Source organism: Rhinolophus hipposideros, assembly GCF_964194185.1.
Source record: "Rhinolophus hipposideros genome assembly, chromosome: 1".
In the NCBI taxonomy this organism is placed as follows: Eukaryota; Metazoa; Chordata; class Mammalia; order Chiroptera; family Rhinolophidae; genus Rhinolophus; species Rhinolophus hipposideros.
In genome coordinates, this window is record NC_138047.1 from 72,681,800 (window position 1) to 72,696,961 (window position 15,162).

Sequence of the window (15,162 nt, forward strand, 5' to 3'; positions counted from 1 at the left end):
TTCATGATATTGAATCAATAAATAGCAACAACTAGAAGAAGCAAAAAAGCCAAACAGGTTAGCTTGTAATTAAAATATAATGGGCAAAATAAAGATAATATTCCAATGGCAACTCTGACAAAAAAAAAAAGAGAGAGAAAACTAATGCTGCCTATGAAACTCAATTCAGAGTTCATAAAAGAATGAAAATGACAAGCAGATTTTACAAATATAGGTGTGTAACTTTAGAGAGATATAGTTATTATAAATATTATTGTAAAGACCACCAGCACTGGACTGTTTGGGATCCAGTGTGGGCATGAAACACTAAAAAACGTATAACCATCTAGATGTTATATACTTATACATTTAAGTACTTTTCAAATAAAAAGCCAATATTACAGTCTTAAAGCAATGTTGCAAATATCTAGTCATCTTTTCTGTAAAAAAAAAAAAAAAGTAAAATGTTTAAGGCAAACATATTTTTAAGACTCACCAACTTAACATTAAACTTGACAGAGAAAGAACAACATTAAATAAAAATTAAGAGCAAGTTACTCATATAATAAACGGACCTAGAATTTTATCAGCCTATCCGCTTAAAAGTAATCTTTCCTTAAAGAAAGAAAATTATTTGTCAAAAAAAATTTTTCAATTGTTAAAGGAAACAAATGATATTGGGAAGACCAAAATAATTACACTCAGTTCTCAATAGAAACGTTACCCGGTAGTGCAGTATACATAGGATACATATTAGTTTGAAATTGTAGCCAATACTTTAATAAACATCATTATTAAATCCAAAAAATGTTTTCTCCTGACATGGAAAATAATTTTCCACACTCAATGACTATGAGGAAGTATAAATATAATTTTAAAAATCTTAATGAAAGAAAAAAGAAGAGCATCTTTAAATACTAGAAGGACTGGTGGCTACATCTTCTATGACAAATGCATCACAATGAGAAAAATTAACATTAGATTTACTGACATTTATTTTTGTGGATACCATTAAAATCTGTTTTGAAAAGGAGTGGGGAAAGCATTCAGCTAAAGATTTAATATGATCAGATTATAAAAAGCTATAATATCTAATTTATCAAGACTTAATAGCTTACTGTTCAATACTTGCTTCAAGACCCTTCCTCATGTCCCCAACAAATACAAAGCAGATATAATGTTTGTCATAAACGTTGCCAAATCCCAACCAGTTCCCTATTTGCAAGACTTGCCTTACATCACATCATACAGCCCAAGTCCTAAAACATTATAAATATCCTCCATTGACTTCTACCTTCTGAAACACTAAGATTGTCTAGCAGAGTCTTTCTTTCTGAAGTAAGTCTAATAAAATCACTTTTGCTTAATCAGTAAGCATTAGCAGTGGTCTTTTGAAGGACTCCACAGCCAACAAGTAAAACAATAACTCATTCATTTTCTTTTTCTTTTTTTCTGATATTATAAGTCTGCTTTTGACAATGCTGAAGTACTATTTAGATTATGACATATTAAGTAGAAAAGTATACATCCAATAAAGATAAACTTGTCATTAACTAACCCAAAAAGAAGGACATTCATCATAGTTTGCACTGAGTAGTAACTCAAATTAATTGCTATCAGCCACTATAAAATATTTCACTAGTAGGGCAGGGATGGGGAGTTATTTCATATGAAACGGGGAATTAAGATCTACTGTGAACATAATTTCTAAAACCGTGCAGGGCTATTTAAAATTTCTCCTTACAATCAGAAATTCTCATAGCTTAAGAGAGACTCTTATTTATTATGAATTTAAACTACAGTATCTACATTTATTAAAAGAAAATAAAATATGAATACTTGATTTTATTGGATCCACAGGGTTTTCTTCAGAGTCCTCTCATAGATTCATCATTTCAATAAATACTTGGAAATTTCAATTTGTATACATAGACAAGTAAATACTTAAAGTTGCATGGATGTGAAAAATTACATATATTAATGCTGTAGAGGTTATTTATAAATAAATTGTTAAATAATTATTTTTAAAAAGTCAGAGTGTCTTCAAAAAAAGGCTCCTTAGACAAAATATTTTGATTAGGGAGCAATATGAACAAAAGATATGAAAAGGACTTTAATGTAGATGTTTTCAGTACTTTCTAGAAATTATTCTATTCTTATGTTATTCAGAAAAGTGAACATCATTGACAAACCTCATATGTTGCTGGACCAGGAGTCATCTCTTTGGAAATTTGAAAATGCTTTGATTCTTTAACAAATAAGGGTATTGAGCAAGATTTCTGTAAAACAGGACAATATGTTGCAGGCCCTAAAAGAAAACAGATGTAAAAATAATAAAGTATATTTTAAAGTACTGATTTTGGTCACAGGGATATTATTCTTAGATTTATGCTGTTAACGTGTAAATTTAGGATCAAACAATCTTGGACTCATTCCTTTTAAATGCTTAAAATCATTCAGTTCAGTGTTTCAAAATACGATATGCATAAAATAGTGACATTTGTTTATACAATAGTTAAATATAATACAGAAGAAATCCCCCCCCAAAAGAAAGAAAACAGTACCCCCTCAAGATACATATACATCAGGAAAAAAGATACTCAACCCTTTTATTTCCTAAATATTCATTCATATGTCCAGTGAAGAGGTAGTGACTGAACTTCGTTTGGAGCTATGAATAAGATTTAAAGAAACAGAAAGGTGGTTTAAGAGCATTATGGGCAGTATACATGGTAGAAGCCAAGGCACAAAGATGGAATTTACATGGAACATTTGGAAGTTATAAATAGATTGGTTGAATGTAACAGGGCCTAACCCTAAATAAGGATTTTGTACTAAAGTCAATGGATTTCAAATTATATTCTGAAATGTCCCAAAATTCCGAAACAAAAGTGCTTAGGGGACAATGTGTCAGTAAAGCCCAAGTCGAGGCTTGAATTATTTTCAGTAAAAACAACTCTAGATTTTCTGTTTTGCTTGGGTCTCACGTAATATTTTATTTAACCAAAGTTGTCTAGTAATTTAAAAAAAAAAAACTTTCGAAAACCAGTTCATTATTAGTGGAGAGCTCTTAGGCTTTAGACTAAAGGAGACACATGAAAAAAGAGATAGTTTAAAAAACAAAGTCTAGCAGTAATTTATAGGATGGGATGACTTAAAGAAAGTCTTTTTAAGGGACACTAACAAGGAATTTACTAACATTGTTAAAGGAAAGAAAGAACAATTCAGAATATTTTCTAAGCTACTCAACAAACAGTATATATAGTGATTGGAAGTAGATAAAAATGAATAGTGGCTATGAAAAAGGTAATACTGTTACAGAAATTCGGAAACACAGAAGGAAGATACCATTAGAGAGTAACAACATGTGTTTGAACCAGTTATGTTTAAAAAGATGGCAGGATATCCAAATGGAAACATTCAGAGGACAACTGTAGATACGTAACTAAAGCTCATGAGAAAGCTGGCCTGGAGAAAAAGAATGGAGTTATTCACGTAGAAGCAATAGTTGAGGTTTCTCTAAGTGAAAGTGCAGAGAGAGAAAACTGAGGACTGAAACTTGGGAGGCTGAATATAGAAAGGGAGGAAAAGAGTCAAAGAAGGAAAGAATCAACTGCATAGAATCTGGTAAGTACAACACAATAGAGAGAAAATAGGAAGAGGTTATTTTTTTTCTCCATTTATAATTTTAGCAATACTTATTGAGTGTCTGTCACATGCCAAGCTTTGTATTTCAAGAGTGTTAGAGATCTAATATGAGGTGTGATCAACAAATACGATGAATGTTTAAATTAAAAAAAAAATTATTACAGTAAAAGACACATTGCCATTAATCCCCTGGAAAATACTGCCCCTTGCTTCAAAAACACTTATCCTATCATTCTTGCCACTTTTTGATGCATTTCTTTTGTGAGTGTCTTTAGTTCCGTTGTCATGGCTGCCTCGATGTCCTGAATTTATTCAAAAAGTGTAACTTTTATGGTCATTTTGACTTTGGGGAAGAGCCAGAAGTCGCATGGTGCCAGATCTGGTGAATAGGTGGATGAGGACACACTGTAATGTTTTTATTCGACAGAAATTGCTGCACCAGAAGCAATGTGTGATACAGAGCATTGTCATGATGGAGGATGAAGTAAAGACACTCATGAAAGACGACTTCCAGAACTGCTTCAGAAAGTGGCAAGAATGATATGGGATAAGTGTGTTCGAAGTGAGGGGGTGTAATGGCAATATATCTTTTAATGTAATAATTTTTTTTATTTAAACATTCACCCTATTTTTCGATCACACCTCATATATCAAGTATTTCAAGAGAGGACTTGCAGTGAGGTCACTGTAGAACACATAGAATGTAACTTTAGAAGAGAGGTGTTGGATGAAACTACATTAGAGGGAATTAGAGAGACTCTGTGTAGGGAGAGGAAACACAACTTTGAGCATAGAATACCGACAATGAACATGAACAGTGAAATAGTAAATATAAAGGTATTAATAAAATATAAAATCAATGCCTCTGTCTCCTTAGTGAACACATAATCCAAAATCATCTACTTTGAAGAATACTGATGTTTTAAAATCTAAAATACTTTATAATAGATAAATTCATATAAAATATTTTTAATGCTGTAGATTCATTAACACAGGACATTTCAAAATTTAAAATAAATAATGACATGTGGCTCTAGTTTAATTATTCCAATATCAATTTAATTAAACAGGCTAGATAACCAAGGTGGGAAAGTACTTATGAGAAGCTGGTATGGACCGAATGTTTGTGAACTCCCAAAATTTATATGTTCAAACCCTTCTCTCCAATGTGATGGTATTTGAAGATGGTCCCTTTAGAGGTAATTAAATCACAAGGGTAGAGTGACTCTCTCTCTCTCTCTCTCTCTCTCTCTCTCTCTCTCTCTCTCTCTCAATCTCTCTCTCTCTCTCTCTCTCTCTCTCTCTCTCTCTCTCTCTCTCTCTCTCTCTCTCTCTCTCTCTCTCTCTCTTTCTCTCTCTCTGTCTGTCTCTCTTTCTCCCTCCCTCCCTCTTGTCTCTCTGCTGTGTGAGGATACAGCGAGGTATCTACCTGCAAACCAGGAAGAGGGCCCTCATTAGGAATCAAAAAGGTCAGTATCTTGGGCACCTTGATCATGAACTTCCCAGACTCCAAAATTGTGAGAAACAAATTTCTATTGTTTAAAGCCACACTCTGGTATTTTTGTTATAGCAGCCCGAACTGATTAAAACAAAAGCTAATGTGTTTTGATCTACTAAGTGACAAGTAAAGAGTTATAGCAAATGCCATCTTACTATAAAACAATAGCATTTATGACTTTGGAATACTATAGTTTATATTTACAGTACAAAAATTAATGTGCATATACGTACATAATATCTTTACAAATAAACTTAAATATATAAACTAAATGAGGCATGGGGAAACAAATGTACCAGTTACTTCAGTATCCAGTAAACACAAACTATAATCAGGAATTCGGTGCATAATTCCACAGTCAACTAAATGAAAGGGGCAACTTTAACCATAAAGATTTATAAAGGTTAATGCAACAGGTAAGTCTATTATCTAAATACTATTGTAACGGTAAGTTTCGTTTTCAGTTATGAAGAAATATGCTCTATACCCTGCCTTTATCATCACGCTACAGCAACTCATAAATATTTACATTCGTGGTTATAACTCATTAGAAAAAAGAAAATATTCAAATGTAGTTGTAGTGGATTTCCTTTTATTGGAATTCCTTTGAGGAGCATCAAGTGAAGCAAAATATCCATCTTGCTGCATTTTAGCACTTAGGCTAAGATACAGAGCGTTTAAAAAAGGTTTAATGCTCTTCAGCTTAAAATATATTTCCAATTACATATGCTACTGCTTATATGACACAGGTCAAAGATTTACATTGCTTCACCAGCTCTGATTCACAGCTGGATTATGCAGAAACTATCTTCTATTTATTTACCAAAAGGCCAAATTTTAATCACAGGTCATGGAAGAAGAAAACTTCTCATGCCAAATCACACACCTTGAATCATGACTACTATATAATGGGAAATTCAAGAGCAGGTGATTCTTATAATGACATATTTTCCAGCCCTATGCCAACTCACTTTCTATGAAATGTCAACCCATGCTACAGGGCAAAAATGGGAGAGACCTGGAACAATGAGTAATTTAAAATAAAATTCATTTTGGTACATTACAGTGGACTCAGAAATAACTACTTGTATAAATAAAGCTGCAAAGCCTCAGATTAAGAAATGGCTGTCTTCATAATGAGCTGAAATTTATAAATCACGTAGTCAATTTTCCTTATGAATATTCAGTCCTTTTTTTCATGTGAAGGTGACAGAAAACTACTGAAAAGTAAATATCCATATGTGAGCATATCTTTAGAAATTAAAAAGGATCTATGAAATTGTTCATTGAAATGGACTGCATGGCTTTAAAATGTCATTTAGAGAGTTTAGATATTTATGGGACATGTTTTTTCACACTGATTTTATCCTTCAGCTCTATAAATAAAATAACAGCAAAGACAAAAGATTAGTACACAAAGAAGTATTATCATCAATGTCAAGGCTACATTTAGGTTTAATGCTTTTCTCCTGCTTCTAACACTCGATTTGATTAAATGGCACTTCAGATTATGACCACAGAACTGCACAGTCTATTAAATTGAGTGTATATGTGATGAGAAAAAGAATCCCAATAAATACATAAACTTTTAACCAAAATTTCCATGTATGTTTTACCATCCTGCTAACTTCTCTGTCCAAAAAAAAAAAAAAATGGATGTTATACATTTCAAAAAAAGCTTAAATATTTAAGGATGATATCTCAAAGTCACTATGGAATGTCTAGGAATTATTGCCAATATAGTCCCTAAGCAATGGACTATTATAATGCACTTCAATCTAAACAGAGAACTTCATCTATTGGAGCCTACCTAAATCATCCACTGTTAAAACTTGTATTCCGAGCATTGATTTAGCTGTAGTGCTGTCACTCTTATGGCATAAATACAAAATCACATGGATTTGGTTTGGCTGAAATATACCTTCAAACAACCACGTCTGTTTATCTGTGTATCTCTATGTACATATTTATCAAAATGTGCGTCCACAGCCCTTTCAAATAAAGTCTTTGAACTGCTCCTATAAACTATACTTTCATTCTCACGGATAAAATAACTGCACTGTACAAATTTGAATGATTTTCACCAGTCTTGTCAATGTAGGTATAACACCCTTTTTGTATGAATTACAGGAAACTGAAAGGAACAATGATCACCTTTCATCCAATACCACTTTGAGTAGGTAGTATGTAAATATGTAACACATGAGCGATTTTTATTGATGAATGAACAAAATGATCAAATAATCCATAAAATCTAAAATTGACTTCAAGGTAAATAAGATACCTCACAATTGGCCTGACATATTGGTAGCAAATTTTCCTTTCATAACTGAATTTTGAGTTTTATATTCCATTGTTCATATTAAAGTTTGGAGTCAGAATGCCAAGAAAATTATCTAAGCAAAATAGTATTATAAGTCTCAGCATATATTCCAAGTCCTTTTAGATCACTACCATTATTTCAACACTCAATTAGGGCTGAATTTGTAAGATATTTCTTCTTAAGACTGGCACCTACCTCTGTAACTATTATATGTAAAAATCAAGATAATGCTTGATGTCTTTGGAAAACACCTCCTGACATAGATCAAATTATGTAGAGTTCTTTAAATATAAATACCAACTATATTTTTAAAATAATTAAAATATTTGATTAATATTAAACTAAATTCTTTAAGGAAACTATAATAAAGGAGCCATTATTTAAATAAAACTTCTTTAAATGGCTGTTTTTTTTGTTTTTTGTTTTTTGTTTTTTGTTTTTTTTTTTTTTTTTTACCATTTGTGACTTTTTTTTTTTTTAATTAATTTTATTGGGGTGACAATTGTTAGTAAATTTACATAGATTTCAGGTGTACAATTCTGTATTACATCGTCTATAAATCCCATTGTGTGTTCACCACCCAGAGTCAGTTCTCCTTCCGTCACCATTTATTTGATCCCCTTTACCCTCATCACCCACCCCCCACCCCCTTACCCTCTGGTAACCACTAAATTATTGTCTGTGTCTATGAGTTGTTGTTTCTCATTTGTTTGTCTTGTTCTTTTTGGTTTATATACCACATATCAGTGAAATCATAGGGTTCTCTGCTTTTTCTGTCTGACTTATTTCACTTAGCATTATTCTCTCAAGATCCATCCATGTTGTCACAAATGCTCCAATATCATCTTTCCTTAACGCCGAATAGTATTCCATTGTGTATATGTACCACAACTTCTTTATCCATTCATCTATCGAAGGACATTTTGGTTGTTTCCATGTCTTGGCCACCGTAAACAAAGCTGCAATGAACATTGGCGTACACGTGTCTCTATAGAGAAATGCTTTTATATTTTTGGGGTAGATACCCAGGAGAGCGATTGTTGGGTCATATGGTAATTCTATTCGTAATTTCTTGAGGAACCTCCACACTGCCTTCCATAGCGGCTGCACCAGTCTGCATTCCCACCAACAGTGTATGAGAGTTCCTTTTTCTCCACAGCCTCTCCAACACTTGTTACTATTTGTTTTGTTGATGAAAGCCATTCTGACTGGGGTGAGGTGATATCTCATTGTGGTTTTTATTTGTATTTCTCTGATGATTAGCGATGTTGAGCATTTTTTCATATGTCTATTTGCCATTTGTATATCCTCTTTGGAGAAATGTCTCTTCAGGTCCTCTGTCCATTTTTCAATTGGGTTGTTTGTTTTTTTGTTGTTGAGTTTCATGAGTTCCTTGTATATTTTGGATATTAGCCCCTTATCAGAAAAACTGTTTGCGAAAATCTTCTCCCATTCAGTTGGTTGCCTCATTAGTTTGTCAATAGTTTCTTTTGCTGTGCAGAAGCTTTTCAGTTTCATATAATCCCATTCGTTTATTTTAGTTTTTACTTCCATTGCCTTTGGAGTCAAATTCATAAAATGCTCTTTGAACCCAAGGTCCATAAGTTTAGTACCTATGTTTTCTTCAATGCAGTTTATTGTGTCAGGTCTTATGCTTAAGTCTTTGATCCATTTTGAATTAATTTTGGTACATGGTGACAGATAGCAGTCCAGTTTCATTCTTTTGCACGTAACTATCCAATTCTGCCAGCACCATTTATTGAAGAGGCTGTCTTTCCTCCATGGTATGTTTTTAGCTTCTTTGTCAAAAATTATTTGTCCATATTTATGTGGTTTTATTTCTGGGTTCCCAATTCTATTCCATTGGTCTATGTGTCTGTTTTTCCGCCAACACCAAGCTGTTTTGATTATTGTAGCCCTGTAGTACAAGGAAAAATCAGGGAGTGTGATACCTCCAGTATTGTTCTTTTTTTTTAATATTGCTTTGGCTATTCGGGGTCTTTTGTGGTTCCAAACAAATCTGATGATTTTTTTGTTCTATTTCTTTAAAAAATGCCATTGGGATTTTAATGGGGATTGCATTAAATCTGTATATGGCTTTGGGTAATATGGCCATTTAAACTATGTTGATTCTTCCAATCCATGAGCACGGAATGTCTTTCCATTTCTTTGTGTCTTCTTCAATTTCTTTCAAAAATGTCTTATAGTTTTCAGCATATAAATCCTTCACATCCTTGGTTAAGTTTATTCCTAGGTATTTTATTTTTTCTGCTGCAATTGCAAAAGAAATTGTTTTTTCTATCTCTTTTTCTGAGATTTCATTGTTGGTATATAGGAAAGCAATGGACTTTTGTACGTTGATTTTGTAGCCAGCAACTTTACTGTAGTCATTGATTGTTTCTAATAGCTTTTTGGTGGAGTCTTTAGGGTTTTCTATATATAGCATCATGTCATCTGCAAAGAGTGACAATTTAACTTCTTCATTCCCAATTTGGATGCCTTTTATTTCTTTCTCTTGCCTGATAGCTCTGGCGAGGACTTCCAACACTATGTTGAAAAGCAGAGGTGATAGGGGACAACCATTTGTGACTTTTTGACATTCTCATAACTTGCTCAAAATGGTTAGGCTCCTAAGAGTGCTTATATTTGAATCTGTCCTTGAATAGGTCAGCTACAATGTTAGACTCACTCAATGTTAGAAATTCTCACTCAATGTTAGAATTTTGAGTTTTCTAAAAGAAGAGCCCACATGATTTACATAGCGACAAGTCAATTAAACAAAGGTTAATACTTTCATTTATGAGTTAAATGAATAAATTCTGCAACTTAAACATTTTATAGATTAAATGACTGATACAATGAGGTTTTGTGCTTTGATGCACAAATGTTTTGTTGACATTCATCAGAGATCAAACAAAAACTATTAGGTTAACAGTTGATTATCTCAGAAAGCTTCATGTATTTTCAGTAAACTTAAATCTATACAAAGATTTAAATCTAAATAAGATTTATCTCTTTACCTTAACAGTGTTATCTATTCACTCTGTTCCTGTGATCATATAATGTAAATATTCTCTAACCCTGTTTCCATATCTTTATGGAATAATAGCAGGCTACTATGAGAATTCAGCAGGATCTTCCCTTGCAAGCATTCCCAACTATCACTAGCTAATTTTACCAAGACTAATAACAGTGTGATTTATTTATGTTAATAATGTTTATTTCCAAAAAGGTAAGGGTTTCCTCACTTGACTTATACCCATGACCCACAAGGCCTATTCACAGCTCTTCCATAGCTTTGGACATGTTTCTCCACTGGTCTCTGGTTGAACTTGTTCTATAGTTTGAAACACTGTAATGCAGGGACTCAGCTCCCGCTCCCAGCACAAGAATGCAGCATATGATGAGGCCAAAAAGGAACAATAACAAAGCCACAGAGAGGGGAGTCATACCACTATATTCTCGATGGATGCTGGTCGAGACACAAAAGCAAACATCCACCAGTACCCCAACGAGGGGTCTTCCTGCACCCCAGTCTCGCTGGCGGCTGGGTGAGAGAGGAAGTAGGAGCAACACGATTTGTAATCCGCTGTCCTCTTCTCTCCCAACCAACCAACAACCCCCTAGCGTAGCCACGCAGTTATATTAGTGGCTAATGGCGAAACGGTAACAGCTAATGGCCACCCAGTCACAATGGTCGGCCATCTGATTACAACTGATGGCCATCTAATAACCGAGCCAGCACCTTTCCATGTGAGGCTGAGAGCCTGGAAACTGCTCTCTGGAACTCTGTCCCCAGAAATATCAAGACTGAAAAACAAAGAGGATCATATTACGTACCATATGTTTTAAACTAGTCTTTCTCAACATGTAGTTCACAGGCATCAGAACCCCCCAAATTAATAGTAGAACACATATTTTTGGGATTCGTGCCAAAATAAAAAATCATATTCTCTGAAAGTGGAACCAAGAAAACATAACTTTAACAAATGCATTGCTTTAGGCTTCTAAAATACAAAATTTAGTATGTAGCTATTCTCAAATACTATATTTTAACATTAAATCATTTCTTCCTTAAATAATCTCAAAACTAGTAATCCAGAGAATAAACCTTGAATTATGGATGAGACTATCCTCTAGACTATATCTGAATGTTTTGTCTCTGTGCCTGCATATGGTAAAGCCTCAATCGATGCTTGGTGAGCTGAACTGAGCCAAGCCAAGGAAGGATGAGTCAATTAAGGAGTCCACTCAATTGCTGTGAGAGAAAAGAGATTAGTGGAGACTGGCATTATTAACATAGAAAAGAGATTTACTTTTCAGTGATATCCTTTAAAAACATTATGAATTCTGTCATAGACACGTCACACTATTTCAATTTAGGGACAAATGTGCAAAACTCATTTCATGATCATGGAGACTGCAATTCTTTGAAGTATATTATCATCTCTATTTCATTTTAGTCTGTTTCCACAATAAACTGTAAATCTTAATCCAAGTTCAAGACTTTCAGGCATTTACCCTTCATAAAGTCCCTAAACCTTATTTAGTTTCCTCTTTTATGTAAGGGGGATAAAATGGCACACAAAGTCACACAATGAATAAGGACCAAATTATTCAACCACTCTCAATCCTGAGACAAAAGAAGGGAAAATAAAATTATTTAAATTTTCCAGGAAACTGAGTTAATAGCTAACTGGTACTGGCTCTATGGTTTTAACAACTCGCCTTACGCTTACACACTGCCTTCTTAATCTTCTTTAGCACCTTCCAAAAACATCAAATTGACCAAACAAATATCATGTTAATTAAATGAGAATGTCACGCCTTTACCTGAATGTGACATTCCCCCGACTGGTCAGTTTGGTCTTGGAAATGGAATAAATTGAGGTCTATCTGACAAATTTAGGGAGATTTTTGTGCCTGGATTATTAATTCATTAGAATACCAAAAGTGAATATAATTTTGGTTTTACATCTATACTTTTAAACTTATAAGTACATATACATTTAAGGAAAACAAAAACGTCACAATCCTAAATATCAAATTGTCTTCAGATCTCCGTATTTTCACACTGCTAATTGTCAAAGCTGCCACACAACTGCTACTTCTAAACCTGTTATAAACAATATCTAGGGTTAAATGTTATTTTCCTAGAAACCAAATAGCCCTAAGTCCCATCTTTTGGTGAAGGCTGCCTCTCTGTGGCTGAATGCAATGTGTGATGTTCTCTGAAGGACAACTTTCTCTCTCACTTTTTTTTAACTGGTCGACAAGATCTGAAAAATATTTTTAAATACATACATTTAAATACATTACCACTTCTTTCAGGATATTTTTGTCTCCATGTTTGGCAAGATCTTTGGACCCTGAGGAACTGTCTCACTTAGCTAGGCAAGCATGTATAAAAACAGATGAAAACAGTATTTACGCAAGTAACAGAAATTAAGTAAAATAGAATTGCTCAAATAGAATAGACATGCTTGCTGTCTTTTGAAAGCTGAAGTCATTATTCATTTTGTACTGAGTGACCTCTGCTGGTCAAAAAGACACACTTATTAATCGACAACATACCTACAAGAAAGCAGCTGTTTTCTTAATTTCCTGAAGGAATTACTGAAAAATACAGTGTACCATACTATGATGCCTCCGATTCACTTAAAGAACAATATTACAGGTACATATCCTATTTCATACACTGAAAGTCAAAAAGCAAGTATGAAATAGATATCTTTAAAAACACTGTTCTTTCTCTTTAATGACCATTTTTAGTAGTAATGAAAATAGGCTCAAAAAGCCTTCTTAATATAAGACGTGTTTAGGAAGGCTATTATGTTCTATAACGAATTATTTTTTGAGATTGGATGCTTTTAACCATATGATAACTGAAAGATTAGCGTTTGTATATTTTTAATTGAAAAGAACAAAATCTCTCTCCATCATAAGCATGTGACTTGTTATATCTCAAAAATGAAGGATTCATATAATTAAGCAATATAGCCAAAAAAGTAACATTTACCTTCTCTAAAACAGAACATGCTACCTTAACTATAAAAACTAATTAAGAGAAGATACCCAGAGGGTAATAGTAAACATTTCAATAACCAATTCATGCTGCTTTGTTGTGTTTGTTTTGTTCAAACTATATACCAAAAAGCATCACTGAGAAAACTGCAAGTTCTTTTTTTTAATGATTTTAATAGAGGTCAAAACCTTTGACATGAAGTATACCAATAAAAACACTAAAGAAAATTATTATAAATCCTGACTGCTAATTATTGCAATACCACCCTCCCCTCTAATTTTTTTTTCTGTTTAACAATGTCCAGGAGGAAAAAAAAGAAACATATTTGGTCTCTTCTTCAGCAAATATTGAAATCTATTTATATGCAAATAAGCTATCCATTATTGGTATGAGAAGAGACTTGCGCATAAAGGGAGAAATAAATTATCACTAGAAACCATTAATGAAATCTATTTCAAAACATAACATTTTACAAGAGCCCTCACTCATGTAATATTTGTTTAAGCCTCCAGGGGAAACAGTGAGTTCTACACTTAGATGAAATTTAGTACTACATTATTTCCCATGCCAATTTGTTTTGTAAAATGCATTTATCCTTTCTTTAGAAATGACTTGATAATTGTAACTCCAATGAGTTTTTGTAGAAAACTTTATCATTGAAGTTAGAGTCCTATGTTTTTTCGCATAATTAACAGACTTTTTAGGAGAGTTGCAATCATTGTTATTCCCTGAGGTTTAAAAACAGTAACATGAATCTTTATACTTTAAGAGTAGTAACCTAAAAATAAATGAGTTTTAAAAAGAAAGAACATGAGTCTTTCTGGGATAAGTTGAATATCTGTGGAAAAGAATAAAGCAAGCAATAATTAATAGAGATTATGAAATAATTTCATATGCTTTGACCCTTTTCTCTTTGGGTTTCTTGTTTTGTTTCCCTTGAGTTTATCAATTCCTTGTTTAGGCCAGATTTGAGTATCTGACAGTTTTATCTTCTTCCTTCTGTCATTTACTTAACTTTGCGTAGGGTGCCCAATGTTGAACTGAAATCCTTAGTTTTGATGTAATCAAACTCATACAACTTTTTGCCTAAGGCTCTTCTGAAGATTTTATTAAGAAGTCTTTCTCCACTTTTTAGGTTATAATGGTTTCTCCAGTATTTTCTTCTATTAATTTTGTAGTTTTACCTTTTCATTTAGGTTTTTAATCCATTTGGATTCCATCATTGTATGTGTTTTTTGTAAGGATCTAACCTTATTTTTCTTTAGTTAGTATGTTCGTTTTCCCAGTATGTTCTACTAAAGTTTTCCCTTACTCATTGATCTGTAGTGACATCTTTATGATAAATTGTCTTCATATATGCACAGAAATGTCTCTGAGCTGTTTTCTTTGTTTCGTTATCCATTTATCTTATTTTTGTGCCAAAACCACAGTGTTTTTAATATAGTTCTGCAATACGTCTTAATAAATGGTGTGGGAATGTCTTCCCTTTTCTTTCTTTCAGTTATTCATGTACTTTAATGTTTACATAAATTTTAGCGTGTTTATCAACTTCTTCAAAAGTCTAACTAGAATCCAAAGTGAGATTACATCTGTAGATTAAAATAGGGAAAATTGATATTATTATTATATGAAGTTATCCCATTCAAGAGCCTTGAATTAGCTCTTCATTTACTCAGACCATTATCAGAA

General features: G+C 33.0%; 1 protein-coding gene across 1 annotated transcript in view; it reads right to left on the minus strand.

The window, feature by feature from the left end:
• Nucleotides 1-410: 410 nt before the first annotated feature.
• STPG2 (sperm tail PG-rich repeat containing 2) overlaps nt 411-15,162 on the minus strand; it is a gene marked incomplete at both ends in the record, with an annotated part of 248,189 nt that continues 233,437 nt past the window's right edge. Inside the window, 2 exons of the mRNA XM_081052765.1 lie at nt 411-419; nt 2,172-2,287. Coding sequence (XP_080908891.1) covers nt 411-419; nt 2,172-2,287 — 125 coding nt within the window. The remainder of the gene's footprint in view (nt 420-2,171; nt 2,288-15,162) is intronic.